Source organism: Nannospalax galili, unplaced genomic scaffold, assembly GCF_000622305.1.
Source record: "Nannospalax galili isolate Female #2095 unplaced genomic scaffold, S.galili_v1.0 scaffold948, whole genome shotgun sequence".
Classification (NCBI taxonomy): Eukaryota; Metazoa; Chordata; class Mammalia; order Rodentia; family Spalacidae; genus Nannospalax; species Nannospalax galili.
In genome coordinates, this window is record NW_008358192.1 from 529,067 (window position 1) to 542,321 (window position 13,255).

The following is a 13,255-nucleotide window of genomic DNA, read 5'->3' on the forward strand; positions in this document are numbered from 1 at the left end:
TGCGCTGTGGCCACGGAGGCCCGCCCTGGTCCCGCCCTGGCGCTGACTGCTGCTTGTAGCCCATGAGTAGGCGAGGGCCAGGGGCTGCTTGTCCTGACCCCGTCACCAGCGCCTCCCTCCCCCACTACTGAAGCCCAGTTAATTATAACTCTGACCTAAGTGCCCTGTGACGTCAAGCCCAGACCAACGGTGCCCCAGAGACCCAGCAACCAGGTAGGGGAGAGGCTCAAGACAAGACTTATTTCCTGTTCTTGGGGCAGGGCTGGGGCTCAGCCTTGGGTGGGAAGGGGACCTTGAGGAGGCGCCTTGGAGCCTTCCTTGTACTGGCAGGTGTATATCCAATTGGCTTGACAGGTTGTCTGGGGGACTGAGGGCCAGGGCTGGGGAGCCAGGCTGGAGTAGATGAGGCACCAGGTGTTCAGAGCAGACGGAGGGGGGACCGCAGGTGCTGGAGACAGCTGGGAAGCCCTGCTTCCACCTCCCGGAGATCCTTATGTTCCCTAGGTGCATGCCTTAGCCATGCTCCCTGCGGAGGTGCCCCTGTCCCTCCTGGGCCCCTCAACACTGCTTCTACTGCAGCTACTGCTGCCCTCCACATCTGCCTTCTTCCCCAACATCTGGAGCCTTCTGGCTGCCCCCGGCTCCATCACCCACCAGGACCTGACTGAGGAAGCTGCACTCAATGTCACCCTGCAGCTCTTCCTGGAGCAGCCACCCCCAGGCCGACCACCCCTTCATCTAGAGGACTTTGTGGTACGCACCCCCAGGTCCTCTCACATCCCTGAGGTCTTTATTCCTAGGGTCCTGGTGGTCACTAGAAGGGCCACCCCTCTACACCTGATCGCCCCCTCACTCCACCCTCTGCAACATCAAAACCTGGTCCTGAAATCCAGAGGGGTTCCCCCCCACTCCTCCCCCAGCCTTAGAAAAATCCAGACCTAGCTGGGTGTGGTGACACAGACCTGTAATCCCATGAGTCAGGATGATTGCTTTGAATTCAAGGCCAGCCTGGGCTATATAGTGAGTACCAGTTCAACCAGGGCTACACAAATGGGACCTTGTCTCAAAGGAGGAAAAAATGTCCAGACCTGTCCCTTGTGGAGCTCTGCCCCTTCTGTTCCACCCACACCCAGCCTTGGTGCCCGTGTGGGGCAGTGATCCAATAAGCAGCTTCCCTGGAGCCCCTTCCCCACCACTCTCTCTAGGGCCGAACCCTCCTTGCCGATGACCTCTTTGCCGCCTACTTTGGACCTGGGTATTCGTCCCGGCGGTTTCGAGGCGCTTTAGGTGAGGTGGCTCGTGCCAATGCAGCCCAGGACTTCCTGCCAATTTCTAGAAACAATCCTGACCTGCACTTTGATGCTGAGCGGCTGGTCCAGGGACGCAGTCACTTGGTGGTGGCTTTGCGGGAGACCCTGGTGGCAGCCAGAGCCCTTGAGTACACACTGGCCCGCCAGCGCCTGGGGGCTGCGCTTCATGCCCTGCAGGTGAGAAGAGGAAGGAACAGGCCTTGCCTGGCCCCTGCTGCCTTCTCAGCATACCTTCCCCGTTCTAGCTGGATGGGGTGCTGCTTGCTAGAGTTACATGACAGTGAGGTGGGGGCAGATTGGCTCATCCTGGGGGCCACTAGGAAGACTTTGGCTTGAACAGCAAGATGGAAGAGACCATGAGTTGAGTGTACATGGGCAAAGTTCCATTCTGGGCAATGGAAGGAGAGAGAAAGCAGAGGAACAGTAGGTTAGGTAGGAGCAGCTGGGTCAGGGGAGGAGACTTTTTGAATGGAGATTGCCAATGTCATGTGGGGGTTTGGGGCTGGAAACCATGACAAGATCAGACTGTTATTAGTGCCCCTTTCCCTTCTCTGCCGGGGGACAGGATTTCTATAGCCACAGCAACTGGGTGGAACTGGGGGAGCAGCAGCCACACCCTTACCTCCTCTGGCCAAGGCACGAGCTCTGGAGCCTGGCACAAGGTATGGCCCTGTGGAGAGGCAGAAGCCACTTCTTGGTCTACCCAGTACTGTCACCTTCTGGGGTCCCGCAGGATGTGATGTCCCTTCATCTCCGCAAGGACTGTGAGATCCCTTAGTCCAACTAAAGGCCAAGGCAGTTAAGTAGTTTCCCCAGCGTCCCACAAGGGAAGACAACCAGGACCAGCTGGAAGAGCCCATGCCTGTATTCCACATGGCTCGTTCTGTCCACCCCTGCTAACTCCACGGCCTCTCACAGTCCCCTCATGCTCCCAGGGAGGGAGCTGACCCCTGTCCATTGCAAGTTCACTTCTGTCTAGCTCACAGAGAGCAGAATCCCCATAAGATGTTTCCCCACACTTCCAGGGTTTTCTACAATAGCCCTAGTCCCAAGTTTTAAGTCCAAATGCTGGCCCAGGACCCAAGACAGTGCAGAAAGCCTGGCCAAGGTGCTTGTGGGTCTTTACATCTTTCCAGCTGAGTGGAAGAAGTTGGGTGCACAGGGCCCAAGTCAGGCTGGATTCTAGCCCTCTGTCCTCTGTTCCCAGTGGGGGATCCTACCTGCTCTGACTGTGAGGAGCTGAGCTGCCCTAGGAACATGCCTGAGTTCACACACCTCACCTCTGGCTACTTTGGAACTTATCCCCCCAAACCTCCAGGTACCAGACAGAAACACTCCCCAGAAGTAAGGAACAAAAGTCACCTCCTTTGATACTTACCCAGAATCTTGGTCCCATCTGCCACAGTGCCACTCCCTAACAGAAGGTGTTGGAGTTGGAACAGGGCGGGTGGGTGAAGGCACTCTGAGGAGGCCATGTCTTACTGCCTGTGAGCATTGTTGGGACCTGGCTGCAGAGACACAGGGACCCACCATATGCTGTGACAACTGACCCCTCCAGATTTCCTTTCATAGTGTCACCATTTCCTACTGTTCCCTTGCTGAGGGGTGAGAGGTTGGGGTTACAGCAGGTCAGAAGGAGCCCATAGTCTTAGGAAGCAGTGGGCGACTGACCCCGACCGCTACTCCAAAGCTCTTTCCTCAACCCAGGGAAATGTAGCCATGGGGGCCATTTTGACCAGAGCAGTTCCCAGCCTCCCCGGGGCGGTATCAACAAGGACAGCACATCCCCAAGCTTTTCCCCCCACCACATGCTGCACCCTCAGGCCGCAGATGTGGCCCTCCTCGCCTCCATTGAGGCCTTCAGCCTCCTGCGAAGCCGCCTGGGAGACAGGGGTTTTTCCAGGTGAGTGGCCTCCTGGAGACAGAACCCCCAATAGGTCAGTGTTCCTACGGAAAACCAGGGATTGGGGACAGAAGTACAGACCTTCACTGTATCTCTGATCTGCTGCCCAGACTGATGGACATCACCCCAGCCTCCAGCCTGAGCTTTGTCCTGGACACCACAGGCAGCATGGGTGAGGAGATCAATGCAGCCAAGATCCAGGCTCGCCGAATCATGGAGCAGCGGCGGGGCAGCCCCGTGGAGCCTGTCCACTATGTCCTGGTGCCCTTCCATGACCCAGGTAGCCACAGTCTTCAGGGACAGTGGAGGGAAGGGGGGCTGAAGGAGGAAGTAGGCTTTATGGCTCTACTTCCTTAGTTAAATGGTGATTCTTCCTATGGTCCTGAGTGAGCCTCTGCAGGGTCCCTGTCCCTGTGGAAAGCAAGTAACTGAGTGTATTGCTTCTAAAATGGTGGCCCTTTCCAAGAGTATTGCTGACTGAGGTACACGGCCTTGGCTTTCTTAGATGTACCAACACGTATTCTTGATTTGTATTATTTTATTTATTTTTTTGAGACAGAGTCTCACTCGAAGCCCAGGCTGACTGGAACTTACTATGTAGCTAGCCCAGGCTGGTTTCAAATTCATGGCACTCTTCTTGCCTTAACCTCCTGAGTGCTGAGATTACAGGTGTAAGCCTGGCCTACTGGTTTTTAGGCTTCCCTCCTCTTTTCTCCTCCCTCCCCTCTCTCCCCTCCCTCTCCTCTCCTCCTTTCTTTTCCTTCCTTTTTTCCCTCTCTCCCTCCCTCTCTTCCTCCCTCTTTTTCTTCTTCCTTCCTTGACAGAATCTCATGTAGCCCAGTCTGGCTTCAAACTCTTGCAATGTAGCTGAAGCTGGCCTTGAATTTGTGATCCTCCTGCCTCCGCCTCCCAAGTCCTGGGATTCCAGCTGTGGGCCGCCACCCTGGCACTCCATTTCCTTAGAGACTGGGATGAAGATGGGTCTGTTCCTGGTTGTATTTCTTTCCCCACTGAAGTGAAAGTCAGTTTATCTGGCCTGGGTCTAGCCTGGGTCTAGCCTGGGTCTAGCCTGGGTCTGCTCGTCTTTTTGTACCTGGGTTGGCTTTGCTTCAGTTTCATCATCTCTAAATTGGGTCAGTGCCTGACTTATCCTGTGCCACTCTGGGGGTTGAAATGACGATCAAATACAAGGCCTCCTGGACTGAGAATTCACTCAAGGAAATGCTTGGGTGACATTTAATAGGGACTTAGTACTTGTTTGATGAAGGTATGAATAAATAATAAAGATTTTAGTATGGTGTCCTGGCACTTTTCCAGGGCTTACAAAATCCACTCATTTACTCCTCCCAAAAAGCCTCTCAAGTAAGCACTATTATTTTCTCTTATAAAAATGTTTTAGACTAAAGGCTGGGTGTGGTGGTCCACACCTTTAGGCCCAGCACTCAGGAGGCAGAGGCAGGCAGATCTCTGTGAGTTTGAGGCCAGCCTGGTCTAGATAATGAGTTCCAGGCCAGCTGGGGCTACAGGGAGATCCTGTTTCGAAAAGACAAAAAAAAAAAAAAATTTAGGGTTGGATGTGCTGGTGTACACCTTTGATCCCAGCACTTGGGAGGCAGAACTGTAAATTCGAGGCCAGCCTGGTCTACATAGTGAATTCCATGACAGCCAGTGCTATATAGTAAGACCCTGTCTTGTTTGTTTGGTTTTTGGTCTTTTTTAAAAAAAATATTTTTATTTTATGTGTATGCGTGCGTGTGTTGCCTGCATGTAGGTAAGTGGTATGTGCACCTGTGTTGTAAAGCACCCTCAGAGGACAGAAGAGGCTGTTGGATCCCCTTGAACTGGAGTTTATGGGACAGCTATCAGCTGCCATGTGGGTGCTGGGATTCAAACCCGGGTCTTCTGCAAGAACAGCCAGCGTTTTTAACTGCTGAGCCATCTCTCCAGTCCATGGTATTTGGTCTTTTTGAGACAGATTCTTCCTGTAGCCCCAGCTGGCCTGGAACTCACTATGTAGACCAGGCTGGCCTTGAACTCATAGAGATCCGCCTGCCTCTGCCTCCCAAGTGCTGGGATTAAAGCTGTGTGCCACGTGCTTGGCAAGACCCTGTTTTTAAAAATTTTTTTTCTTTTAAACCAGGCATGGTGACACTTGCCTTTAATCCTAGCACTTAGGAGGCAAATAAAGGCAGATCTCTGTGAATTCAAGGCTAGCCTGGTCTACATAGCAAGTTCCAGGCCAGTCAGGGCTATATGGTAAGACTTTGTCTCAAAATTTTTTTTCATTACATTTATTTATTTGTGTGTGTAAGTGCATATGCACACACAGGACCACACATGCCATAGCGTGTGTGTGGAGGTCAGAAGACAACTTGGGGGAATCGGATCTCTCCTTCCACTATGTGGGACCTGGGGATTGAACGCAAGTCAGCAAATGTGGCAGCAAGTTCCTTCAGCCACTGAGCCATCCTGCCGGCTCTATTTTTGTGATGAAACTGACGGCCCAGTTGTGGTTTTATATAGGTACATGTACCCAATAAGGTCCCACTAGGGACCATAGAAGGTGCCACCATTTCGTAAGGGAAGTGAAGGCCCCCTTTTCCCACAGGGTACCAAGCCTTACCTTTCCCTGTTTGAGGACTATAAGGGTCCATATAAATAAAAAGGAACACGGGTCAGGTTGGCTCACTAGGTGAGGCAGTAGCCATGCAGGGCTGCCAATCTGAGTTCAACCCCCAGAATCCATCCAACCACTGAGCCATCTCTCCTGCCCCAGGAACACTGTTTCTGTTGTTCTTTCTCTGTGTACCTGGAGACGGAGCCTCATGCTCGCCAAGCAGGGAACAATGTTATGTCAACATGTGTCCACCTCTGGAGCAAGTGGGCTTCTGAATGGGGTAGAAAGTCTCCCTCATCTCGCCTTCCCTTTCCCCCTGTCCAGGGTTCGGCCCTGTCTTTACGTCCAGTGATCCTGACAGCTTCTGGCAGCAGCTCAATGAGATCCACGCCTTGGGCGGTGGAGATGAACCTGAGATGTGCCTGTCTGCACTGGAGGTCTGAGGTTCTCATCCCTTTCCCTCTTATCCCGCCCTTTCCAGGCCTTGCCACCAGGGGGAGCTGGAGCGCCGCCCCCCCCCCCCCCCCCCCCCCCCCCCCCCTCTCCCCCACCCTGCTACTGCCATTTTTAACACCAGCCTTTTCCTCCCCACCAGCTAGCCCTGCTGCACACACCTCCTCTCTCCGACATCTTTGTCTTCACTGACGCCTCCCCCAAGGATGCTTTTCTCACCAACCGGGTGGAGTCCCTGACTCGGGAGAGGCGCTGCAGGGTGAGCGCAGCAGGTGGCGACCCACTGTTAGCCGCCCAAGGATGGGAAACAAGAGGAGTCTAGAAGGCGCCCCTCACCATGCCCTGAGCATACTCAAGAGTGGAAGACCTCGCCCTTAGCAATACTGACCTGTTCGTGTTTGAACTGGTCCAATAAGCCGTTCAAAGAATTGGGCAAACGAGGGCTGGGCTGTAGCTCAGTGCTGAGTATTTACCTAGCAGTGTGAGGCCCAGGGAGCGCTGGCTCAGCGGTTAAGAGCATTGGCTGTTCTTGCAGAGGACTTGGGTTTGATTCTCAACACCCCTATGGCAACTAACAACTGTCCCTAACTCCAGTTCCAGAGAATTTAAGACCCTCTTCTGGCCTCCGTGGGCATTATATGCATGTGATATACTTAGATGCATGCATATAAAACACTCTGACACATATACATAAAATAAAAATAACAGGCATGGTGGCTCATGTCCAGCACCTGGGAGGCAGAGGCAGATGGATCTCTATGAGTTCAAGGCCAGCCTGGTCTGCATAGTGAGTTCCAGGCCAACTGGGGCTACAAAGAGACCATGTCTCAAAAAGATTTTTTTAAAAATTAGTTAAATAAAATTTAAGGGCTGGAGAGATGGCTCAGCGGTTAAGAACACTGGTTGTTCCTGTAGAAGACCCAAGTTGAATCCCAGCACCCACATGGCAGCTAACAACTGTCCTAACTCCAGTTCCAGAGGATCCAACAGCCTCTTCTGTCCTCTGTGGGCATTGCATGACACGGGTGCACTTACCTACACGCAGGCAATACACTCATACACATAAAATTAAAAATAATAAAATATTTTAAAAATTTAAATAAAAATTTAAAACTTAAAAAAAACAATTGGGTTAGAGAGATGCTCAGTGGTTAAGAACACTGGCTGCTCTTGCAGAGGACTTGGGTTTGGTTCCCAGCACCCACATGGTAGCTAACAACCATAGCTCTAGTTCCAGGGGATCTAATGCCCTCTTCTGGCCTCCATAGGCATATTGCATGATACAGGTGCACTTATATACATGCAGGCAAAACACGCATACATATAAAATAAAAAATAAAAAAAAATTAAAAAGGATTAAAAACAAAGTGGAGAACCAGCTTGTCAAAACTCCATTGTAAAGTGCAGTGATAGTCACGAGGGGTGGTCAGCTCAGCACTGGGGAGCCAAGGGCTCGTGTCGTTGGGAGGCCCTACCATATCAACCAGAGGGTAGCCAGTACTGAAGAGAGAGGAGCAGAGGACTCCTCATTTACAGTACATGGTACTTGGCTACCTCAAGCAGTGGGCTGTCATCTGGCCACAGGTGACATTCCTAGTGACTGAAGACCCATCGCGAATTCACGGCCGAGCCCGGCGCGAGGTCTTGTCTCCTCTGCGTTTTGAGCCATATGAAGCAGTGGCCCTGGCATCGGGAGGAGAGGTGATCTTCACCAAAGACCAGCACATTCAAGATGTGGCAGGCATTGTGGGGGAGAGCATGGCTGGTCTGGTGAGTGGAGGCCGGGGGGGCGATCCATGTCCTTAGATTAGAACTGGGAAAGTGCGTGCTCTTCCTCCTCCTCCTTTGGAGACAGGGTCTGTGTAGCTCTGGCTCGCCTAGAAATCACTATGTAGACCCAATTGGACTAGATCTCAGAGATCCACCTGCCTCTACTGGAACTAAAGGCATGCACATGCCACCATGCCTGGCCAGTCCTGTCGTCTTTTATGGGAGAATCCTTCATTTCCCACTATGTCACTCAGCATAGTAACATCTCTGGTCCTGAGCCTCTTGGTATCCCTTCTCCTTGTGTGAGGTAATAATGTCTCTCCATCTCCATCTTTTTCTGGTCCTGTTCCTGCCCCAAGGTGACTCTTCCCCTGGAACCTCCTGTCATTGTACCTGGGAAACCATGTGTGTTTACTGTGGACAGACTGCTCCGGAAGGTCACAGTCCGGTTGCATGGAGACATCAGCAGCTTCTGGATTAGAAGTCCTACAGGTACTCTAGGGGTGGCTTAAGGCAGAGAAAAATAGAGAGCAGGGAACAAGGGGGCTGTGCTGAAGGAAAGGAATCATTTCATGTGACAATCTCTTGTCCCCATCCCAGGGGAGTCCCAGGGCCAGGAGGAAGGCATGGGTCCCCTGGGTCATACTCACCGCTTTGGACAGTTCTGGATGGTGACCATGACTGATCCCCCTCAGATAGGGACTTGGGAGCTCCAGGTAGCAGCTGAGGGGACCCCCCGGGTGAGAGTGCAAGGTAAGGAGCCAGGTGTTCCTGGGAAGGGGCAGGGGAGAGTCAGGACTCTGAGCAGCAAGGCCACAGTCCTCTCAGGAAGATCTGCCTGCCTCCCCAGCCCAGACCTCCCTGGACTTCCTCTTCTGCTTTGGGATCCCCATGGAGGATGGACCCCACCCTGGCCTCTACCCCCTGAGTCAGCCTGTTGCAGGTACCTCCTGACCACCCTCCCTCAGTTCACTACAGATACATGTGTAAATGCGTGTGTATATTTTAAAATATTTTTATTAATACTTTGAGAATTTCACACAATATATTTCGATCCTATTCAACGCCCGCTCTTTCCCAATCCATTCCCACCTCCCTATCCCTCAGCTTCCCCAGATACATATACACTAAGTGCCCTCTTTTTTTTTTTTTTGGTCTTTTTGAGACAGGGTCTCCCTGTAGACCCAGCTGGCCTGGAACTCACTATGTAGACCAGGCCGGCCTGGAGCTCACAGAAATCCCCCTGCCTCTGCCTCCCGAGTGCTGGGATTAAAGGCATGCACCACCACGCCCGGCATGTCCCCCTTTTAAATAACCCATTTTGTCTAATTTGTGCTGCCCAGATATTCTTGGGTGTGGGGCCATCCACTGGTATGTGGCCGACCTACCCGGGCTGCACCCTCGTATGTGTCTTTTATTAAGGGTGCTAAATGGAAAGGTGCAGCTTGATGGATTTCACATACTATGCCCATGTTGCCATCACCAAGTCAAGGCCATTCATTCCTTTCTCCGGATGCTCTCAATCTTGCACAGACCTGTTCTCCCCTCCCATCTCAGGTCTCCAGACCCAGCTGCTGGTAGAACTGACAGGGCGTGTCTCCAGACCGACACTTGAGGATTCAGAGCCACATTTCTCCCACGTTGTCCTTCGAAGGATCCCAGAGGGCACTGAACTGGGCCGGGTGTCCTTGGAACCCGTGGGACCCCTGGAGCGAGGCCTCCTGGCTGCCTCACTGCCGACCAGGCTGCTGTCCACCTCGGTGCCTTTCTCCCTGGAGCTGATTGGCCAGGATGGAGGCGGGCAGGGCCTGCACCGGGCTGCCCCCCAGCCTTGCATGGTGGCTCCTGTGCTTCTGGAGGTGAGATGCACAGGGAGCAGCGGGCCAGGACCACCTGCCCCTCCCCGAAGCTCACGGGTCCAGCAGGGCACCAGGGCTACCTCCTGACTTGCCCCTCCCTACAGCTCACTGGTCCCCCAGGTTTCTTGGCCCCAGGCAGCAAGGCCCCGCTCAGCATCCGCATCACCAGCTTCTCGGGCCCCCAGGACCTGGACCTCAGGACAGGTGTCAGCCCCGGCTTCGCCCTGTCCTCCAACCTCACCAGGTGAGTGCCCCAACCTGGGGTTCCGACGCAAGTGCTGCCCTGGCCTCTTCTGAGCCTGCAGCACCAGCCTGGTCTCACTCTGCAGTTCTGTCCTCTTTCCAGTGCTCGCCTGGCACCAAATGGGTCTGCATGGGGCCGCCTGTGGCTGGAGGTCCCAGGCTCAGCAGCCCCGAACTGCGTGGTGATGGTGACTGTGACCGCAGTGGGACAAAGAGGCAGCCCGGGGCCTCCCACCCACGCCTTCCTCAGGCTCCTGGTGCTGGCGCAGGTGAGACCTCTTCCTCCCAGGGGCAGACGTCACCCTGGAGGAAGGACCTCACCTTGGAGGGCCTCATCCTGGAGGCCCTCACCCTGGTGGACCTCACCCTGGAGGCCCTCACCCTGGTGGACCTCATCCTGGCCTTCTCCTTCTCTCCAGGAGCAGCTCGAGGCCTCTGCCCACCCTGCCGGTCCTGTGCTCCCTCCAGCCACCCCTGCCTTGCCACCCTCTACTTTGGTGACTGGGGGGAGGGCCGGGGGAGGGATGGCCAGCAAGGCCTGGTGGGGCACACTTGGGGGGATGCTGTTCCTGCTAGGCTTAGCCTCCTGGTAACAACAGGCCCTTAAGGATGGGAAGGTCACATGACCTCAGGGCCTGCCTGGCCTTTTCCAGCAGCACAGGGATTTTTACTGCACATTTCTTTCTTAAGAGTGGCCAGCCAGGTATGGTGGCACATACCTGTGGTCCCTAGGATGTGGAGGCTGAGGCAGGAGGACCTCTGTGAATTCAAGGCTAGCCTGAGCTATGAGACCCTATCTCTGCACCTTTAGTCCACTAACAAGTCATCAGGCTCAGGTAGAGGGAAGACCATGGAGAGCACCAGCAAGTATTCGTCATGTGGTTTTTGTTTTAAATTTGGGGGCAGCTTTTTCATTTTTGCTTTAAAGCCTAAGGAAGGTTTCAATGAACATGTCTTCTCCTCAGAGAAATTCTGAAGATGGATCATTCTTGCACACGGTATATGGGAGCGCGAGGGCAAGGGGCATTAAGAAATGGGAAGCTTTCAGGCGTTGGGGACACTCTCTGGAGATGTCTGATTTCATTGACCCATGGCCTGGAGCCATTGGCTGTTGAATGAAGACAGAATAAGGTAGGGAGGTTCTAAGTCCACCACAGCTGTCTACACCAGCGTAGGGCCCCTCTGCCCATGGGGGCAGCCTGGCTGAGCCCCCTCCTCCTCGGGCTGATGGCTACCTTTCCACTGCTTTGACAGTTCCTGGAGAAGAGAGAAACAGCCTGGGCGTCTGCACCTTCCCACCCTGGGGCCAGGGTCTTTCACACCCCTTGTTTGTCTGTTTCCTTGGCCTTTCCCTCTGGTCTGGGTAGTGCAGGAACCAGGCTTGGTTAACAGAGTGGGGATGGTGGAGGAGGGCCACTGTTCGCTAGTAAATCAGTGCTGACTAACAACTCCCCTCTCTAGTCCCACGTCCCCAAAGTCTGTAAACTAAAAACAGTAAACTTACCTTCTGAATCAGATTTTGCAAACAGGCATTCACCTTTTGAATCTGGGGTAACTGAGGGGCGTCAGCCTCTGACTGTAAATCTATTAGAAAATTCTAGAGGGGTTGGAGGGTCACAATGTGGTAAAAGCAGGACCACCTGCCTGGTACCCCTTCAGCACAGGCCACTCTTATGTGGATTCCCTCACCAGCCCTTTCAGACAGGTGGAAAAGTCCAGTTCTTGCCTCCTCCATCTCCTTAACAGCAGTTTCCTTCAAACAGCATGGTACCTTCCCCCTGTTCTTCCTGGATCCTCCCTGCCCATGCCTTGTTGAGGAACCCAGGCTATTCTCCCACTCTCCATGGAGACATCCACATGGCGTCGCTCTGAATGGAATGTAGACCAGCCTCCTCCAGCCCAACAGTGAACTCTGGCCTAACACTGGTGGCATCCTGTCATCCCAGCGCTGCCCCAGTTCACGATCCCTGTCACTTAACTCTCCCCTCTCCAGAGCAAACTCTGCCTAGCCACACGCTCGCTCCTGCTTCTCCCTCACCCAGCCCATCCACACAGAGGGGATGCCCCACCTCACCAAGGGCCCCCAGATGCAACTGTTGTTGCTGTGCTTCCCTCAGACGATCTGCAAACCAGGCCCAGCCATGCTCCAGCAGCTCCAGCCCCTGCCACAGGGCATCCTGTTACCTCTCCAGAGCCTGTATCCTCTGCAGCTCGCTTAGAGAAGAAACACATACAGACTCACACCCAGCAGGACCCTGGCTACTGCCCTTTCTCCCAAAGGGCTCACTGGTCATTAAGTAGGAGTCAGACTGGCTATAGAGGACCCAAAGGTCAAGGGGAAGTAGGAGGACAGCCTCTTGAGTCCTTGGGGTTGAGAGGAAACATAAAGGGCAGATCAAGGGAGGAAGTGTGGCCTGAGACCTTGTCAGGCTAATACCCAAAGAAAGAAGCTCTGGGCCCCTGGGTCTTGGTGGCTCGTCCTCAGTGGCAGCAGAACAGTATAGGGTGCCTGGGTTGGGGTGGCCCACCAGGGCCCAGGCTCCCCGTGGCTCTGAAGTGAGACTGGAGCCACTCCCACTGCGGCACCCAGGGCTGGTCCCTCCCCCTCCCGCCTGCCTGGACTTCCAAACTCTCTGGCCTCTTCCCACAGCATGTCTGAGTCCAGGAAGAGACTGGCTCCCTTGAAGCGGTCTATAGTCCCTTCGGTCTGTTTCTGTCAAGCCCTCTGGAATGGCTTCTTGTCATTAAGTCTGGATGAAACTGGAGGTCTCCCTAAGCAGTGCCACTGTTTTTTTTTTTTTTTGCTTTTGGTCTTTTTGTGACAGGATCTCCCTGTAGCCCCAGCTGTCCTGGAACTCACTATGTAGACCAGGCTGGCCTCTAACTCACAGAGATCCACCTGCCTCTGCCTCCTGAGTGCTGGGATTAAAGACATGTGCCACCACGCCCAGCTCCACTATTGTTTTAGAAGGGGTGTGTGTGTGTGGAGAGAGAGAGAGAGAGAGAGAGAGGGAGAGAGAAGAGAGAGAGAGAGAGCTGGAGCCCATGGAGGCAAGAGAAGTGTGTTGGATCCCCTGGAACTGGAGTGATTGAAGGTTGG

General features: G+C 53.9%; 2 protein-coding genes across 2 annotated transcripts; one reads left to right on the forward strand and one right to left on the reverse strand.

Annotated features, from left to right (window-relative positions):
* Nucleotides 1–70: 70 nt before the first annotated feature.
* Nucleotides 71–11,595, forward strand: Vwa7 (von Willebrand factor A domain containing 7). The gene is made up of 17 exons (XM_008821508.3): nucleotides 71–213; nucleotides 505–753; nucleotides 1,206–1,487; nucleotides 1,876–1,972; nucleotides 2,518–2,628; nucleotides 3,018–3,213; nucleotides 3,324–3,493; nucleotides 6,155–6,267; nucleotides 6,426–6,542; nucleotides 7,868–8,053; nucleotides 8,413–8,545; nucleotides 8,654–8,806; nucleotides 8,904–8,996; nucleotides 9,611–9,912; nucleotides 10,017–10,156; nucleotides 10,259–10,424; nucleotides 10,575–11,595. Exons 2-17 carry the CDS (start codon nucleotides 520–522, stop codon nucleotides 10,746–10,748), a joined length of 2,667 nt encoding a protein of 888 aa, XP_008819730.1. The 5' UTR covers nucleotides 71–213; nucleotides 505–519; the 3' UTR covers nucleotides 10,749–11,595.
* Nucleotides 11,297–12,982, reverse strand: Sapcd1 (suppressor APC domain containing 1). The gene is given in 4 exon segments (XM_008821556.2): nucleotides 11,297–11,412; nucleotides 11,660–11,752; nucleotides 12,225–12,365; nucleotides 12,593–12,982. Coding segments are annotated over 4 exon segments (546 nt in total). The 5' UTR covers nucleotides 12,809–12,982; the 3' UTR covers nucleotides 11,297–11,316.
* Nucleotides 12,983–13,255: the final 273 nt, after the last annotated feature.